Genomic DNA, 5,414 nt, shown 5'->3' with positions numbered 1-5,414 from the left:
CAAATATTTTATTTATTTTGAATTAATACACTAAAGAAAAAAAATTGGTCACAATGGTGACAACAATTCAGTTCAATTCAATTCAATAAGTGACCTTGATTCGATTAAAATATAACAAACAAAAAAAAAAAGATTATATTTATATATATCTTTTAACTTTATATAGATACATATAGTATATATTCTATACATATGTGTACTTAGTTGATGAGAAACCAAAATAGATAATTTTTAATTTTTTAATAATTCTCTTTAAATAATGAAAAAAGTAAAATAAAAGTACTAGATTAGAAACTGTACTGTAATTTAGTTCCAAACCTATCATATAATTTTTTGCAAAATTAATTAAAAGAAAACTAATTTCAAATTGGAACTCATTAATTAAACTTGGTCGTGAATGAATTAGAATTCAGGTTTTTCTAAAAAAAGATAAAGAAAATTAACATTTTTTTTAAAGGAATATTATCTAACTGATATTAAAATTTAAAGTAAGTTGAATAGTTTTTAATTACTTTTTTTATGGTGAGAAACTTCTGCAGTTTCTAATCAGACTTAGCATTTAAAATAAAATAAGTAATTCTAGTGTAGTATTTAGGAAAGAATATCCTAAAGGCATACCTAAAAGTGAAAAGTGTTTAGTTAGAAAGAGTTTTAGAGATATCTGACAATTTTTTCATTTTTAACCTTCTTTGCTTGGTATAGGAGGGAAGCAGGAAAAGAAAAGTTGAGGAAGTTTTAAGAGTTGAGTGCTTGAGAGTTCTCCTCGACTAACTCAAGTTGCAAATCACAGAAAAAAGGTTATAACAATCTTTTATTTTATTGCTCCAAACTTAATTAATAGCTTTAACAATTTATTCAAATGGAAATTTTTTATTATTTGATTTATTTTTTTAATTGAAGATCTTGGTTTTTAAGATTTAAATATAAATTCTAGAGTAGTATAAAATACGATTCAATGACATTTTATACTGAAGTACTTAAAGATAAACTACAATCACGAGAGACATAGGACTGTCAGCAATTATTTCTATCATACAACACCAACATGCTGTAAACACCAATACATACATCACATTATGAAAATATAAACACCAAAACATGTAGGAATATAGATCTTTTAAAATATGTACTTTTATTGTTAATACTAGTTACATTTATTGAATATTTTTTTTTTTAGGTTGGAAGAAAAAATAAATTTTATAAATACGCAATAATGAATAGAGAATAACAAAAATTATAGTTGAAAGCAGTGAAATTTTCTTTTCAGAGTTTTCTCAAGTCCTAGAACCTGATTAAAATATTTTGGGTGATAATGCTATGAAACGAAGACAAAACAAAGGGTTACCTAAAAAAATATATTTTAAAAGTTTTTTATGACTTAATACTAAAAACATTTTTCTGATTCTTTTAGGATCACTAAAATCAATGAAATGTTTTTATAAATTCAAATTAAATAGAAACTTTTCCAACTAATGTTGTTTAAATGAATGAACAATTTGGCTGTTCAATTTTTTTTCTAATGATATAACAAATTAATCAGAAAAACAAAAAAATCGGTTCTAGATAAAGTCAGATATAGTAATAATAAGACTTTTTCAAGTCGAAAAATTATTATATTGCTTGGAAAATGCTCAGGATATCAAATTATCCCTTTCAGGGAGAATACCCATATACTAGATACAGACGTATTGGGACACGAATATGAAGTAAATGATCTGTTAGAAATAACATTTTTTAAATTCTCTAATGAATAATAATACTGAATAATTGTAATGTTGGTTAAAAAAATTTAAACAAACCATTTGTGACACTAATTCCAAAACCACTAAACTCTATTGGTTTTTGGAATTATGGTTGCTAAATATTTTTTTTATAGAAAAGAACAGTTTAGAATAAAAATTAAAAGTTTTAATTCTGTGAAAAATTATTGTAATATTTAACAAATACTGCACAATGAATAAGGAGAGTTTTATAATATTTACTGGAAGGCAATGGTTATAAATCAATGAACTATGAATTACAAAAAAAACTTAATTTCTGGTCTCTAGACTTACCAACCATAGTAAAATTCATAATCAATTCAGAAAATTACATTATAGTTTAATTTTATAGTTAGTATCAAAACTTAAAGCTGCAAGAAATTAAGGTTATACACATATAAACTTTACCCTTTTTACCTTAATCTATGTATTAAAATTATGGAAAGTAGAGGAAGAACTTGGTAAAGTTCTATATAAAAAGTCAATATAAAAAACAATATTTTAATTTTATTTCTAATAATTGTAAAACTACTAGAACTACTAAAACAATTAGTAAAGGTTGGGAAAAACCTTATACCTCTTCATTTTTCAGAATATGAGATTATTATTATTATTCATGAAACATTTCATTTCATTTCAATACACTTATTTAAAATAATGAATATAAGAATTTTCAATGATTTTTCTTCATAAATATGGCCTTAGTATAAAGCTTCTAGAGTTTAGACAGCTCTCCTAGAAAGTAGATTTTAGGTCTTTCCCTCCAATACAAACCAACCATCAATATTGATCATAGTTACACATTTATTATATGTAATTCATACTTAAATAAAGTTTGCAAAATCAATTGTTAATAATAACAAAACATATTCTGTTGGTAACATTTAAAATTACAAAATAATTATACATGGCGTATTTATATGCAATGCTATGCATTACAATTTAAAAAGTCTAATATATCATTAATGCGGCTATGTGCCTAAAAAATATAAATAGTATTGTACAGTAAAATTACTTATTACATCTTTAAAATACTTTTTTTTTTTCTTTTTATAGTTATTTGAAATGTGAAAAAATATAAAATCTTTTTTTTTTGTCTTTAATAGACATTTAAATCACATTAGGCCATAAAAAACTTAACAACCTCAATGTCAGTATGTTTTTAAATTAATAAAAAATAAAATATAGACTAGTAATCATCATTTTTAATTTTAATTATATCATTATTATACAAAATTATATAGGTTCATTACACAACAAATTGCTTATCAAATAAACAAAAATATTATTAGACATATAATATTAATTAAAATCACAGATTGTCGTAAAATTAAAAACGGTCATACTACCATGTAATATGAAATTATTTCATAATTTTCAATAATTGTGTCCGTACTTTGACAATAGAAAATTATAAAATTTGAGTATATAATATTTATTGTGTTTCACTCTAGTTTAAGGATGGCCAACTTCTGTGTATTTTTACCATTGTTTCTTTCCTTCTTTTTATTATTTTTTTCCTAAGCTGTCATGACTTCATTATTAAATCTTGCTTGATACCTCAAAACTTGTATCTTGATTAGTAATAAGTGACAATAGGAGAAAATATACAAACTAAAACATGATATTTTACTTGTAACATTTATTAAATGATAAGTAGAAATTTTAAAAAATACTGATTCAATTTTGTTTTATTATTTTATCATTAATTAACAATTCTGATACTTGTGTTTGTATCCAACCAGATGAGTCATTATTTGTCGTTCAAATGGGCAATGAAAATTTTAATAAATGTTTAGAAAACGTGAGTTATAATATTAAAGGAGTGACAATCATTTATTTTTATGCATATACTGAGTCAAGAATTATGTTGAGTTTGCTTGTTGCAATTTCCTCTGAGTGGCTGCAGTTGAAAAATAAAAATTTCTCTGCTGGCCATTCCTTCTATATTGTGTAGGATATTGTTTAGCCACTGTCTTGAACAAAATTGATTAGGTTTATTTAAATTACCATATGTTGGCACTTAACAGGAGTGTTGTCATACACTGAACCAACAATAACATGACAGAGATTAGATATATAGTATAATATACAAATGTTATTGAGTCATAGGATTAATAATATAACAAATTGGTAGTATGAGCAGCTGAAAATTACATCCTACATGAGTTGTTAACTCAAAACTAACACTTAAAAATATCAAATAAAGTACCTATGTACTTAATTAAATCATAACAATTGCTTATTTTAATCATTCAATGTTTCGACAGAGAGGAAATTAAGAGCTTAGCTCATTATTAAACCACAGCTCGGAGTTAGGACTCAGGCTTCCACCTCTCTTTTCACCTTTACTCCTCTCTCTTGTTTCCTCAAGAGAACGACTCTTAGTCTCCCCTTTTGTAACAGCAAGGTAATCTCGTTTCTTTAAATCACCTAAGCTCGATGTTGGAACTATTCTGTGAGGAAAGCGAGGAGAACCTTTCGGTTTCTCCCAGTAAGGGAGAATAGGTTGGGAATGCTGAAGCGGAATGGAAAATGAAACCCTTGGCTGTGAAAGACTTTGATAAGACCTAGCTTGACGCCTTCCTCTAACTTCATCCTTAATCTCTTCCCTCGGTGGGTAGCCTAAAAATGATTTAATTTTGAATTACTGAATTAGTAAAACATTTTTAAAAAGGATTTTTCCTTCGTAATTTTATTATTTAAAAAAAAAAAAAAGTATTCTCATTTAATAGTCTAATAGTATTTTTTTTTTTAAATGTATAAAATAAACCAATGTTTCAGAATACTCAATCTTCAGGGTTTTTTTGTATAGCAACATTTTTTTTCAATATCACGGATCCCTGTAGCTCTCAGTTCCAATCAGTAAAATTTTATTGTAGAAGGATTGTATGGGTGGCGGTCTATAAAGAGGTTTCAAAATAGTAGAAGAAAGCTATTTATTGTAAACCAATGTTTAGCCCCACTTTGCAGGGCTTTGTCAGGACTGTCAGATGGGAACACTGAAAATGACCCAGGTCATTCTCAGAGTTGCATAGCATTCGTTCTCAGTGTTCCTGTCTGACAGCCCTGATGGGCGTAATGTTGGTTTACAATAAATAGTTTTCTTTTAATATTTTGACACCTTTATTTACTGCCATCCGGACTATCATTCTACAATTTACTTCACACGGTCAACTATCTTCTTCCCATATAATTTTATTTCATCAAATTTAAAAGAAACAAATTTTGAATTTGACGAAACTACATTATATGAATCAGAAATGGAGTGCATCGTGGATCTATGATATTGAAAAAAAAAATTGTTATAGATGGATGAGTACTCCAAAACATTGGTTTATTTTATATATTTCAAATTAAAAAGGAGATAATAAAAAATTTCGAGTTTATATTACTATTAAAAAACCCATGGAAAGCATGGATCCTTAAAGATTCATATTATATAAGTTGAACCTTTCTGGTGTAGGAGTATAGTGTATAATAAACTGTTATGCATTTCATAGATATTGTGATATGCTCTTTTTTAGTAAATGGTATATTTTGATGTATAAAGGGTTTTTAATATGTTTTATTTTATGTATCATTTTAATATTGTTCATTTGTTTTGTTTATCCAAAAAGCAAGCTAACCAATTTTCATTGTCCATAATAAATT

At 25.9% G+C, this 5,414-nt stretch overlaps 1 protein-coding gene and 1 long non-coding RNA gene across 2 annotated transcripts in view; one reads left to right on the top strand and one right to left on the bottom strand.

Moving 5' to 3' along the window:
• Positions 1 to 1,343, top strand: part of LOC136795930 (uncharacterized) — a 4,635-nt gene extending 3,292 nt beyond the window's left edge. The window contains exons 2-3 of the long non-coding RNA XR_010843641.1: positions 703 to 797; positions 1,178 to 1,343. This is a non-coding gene — a long non-coding RNA (uncharacterized lncRNA). The remainder of the gene's footprint in view (positions 1 to 702; positions 798 to 1,177) is intronic.
• A 2,594-nt stretch (positions 1,344 to 3,937) lies between these two features.
• GABA-B-R3 (gamma-aminobutyric acid type B receptor subunit 3) overlaps positions 3,938 to 5,414 on the bottom strand; it is a gene marked incomplete at its 5' end in the record, with an annotated part of 146,324 nt that continues 144,847 nt past the window's right edge. The window contains 1 exon segment of the mRNA XM_067048099.1: positions 3,938 to 4,385. Within this exon segment, the coding sequence (XP_066904200.1) occupies positions 4,039 to 4,385 (347 nt within the window).

Source organism: Halyomorpha halys, unplaced genomic scaffold, assembly GCF_000696795.3.
Source record: "Halyomorpha halys isolate HHAL.00 unplaced genomic scaffold, Hhal_1.1 Scaffold585.1, whole genome shotgun sequence".
Taxonomy (NCBI): Eukaryota; Metazoa; Arthropoda; class Insecta; order Hemiptera; family Pentatomidae; genus Halyomorpha; species Halyomorpha halys.
The sequence above is the reverse complement of the archived record's forward strand: the minus strand, read 5'-3'. Positions and strand labels throughout refer to the sequence as shown.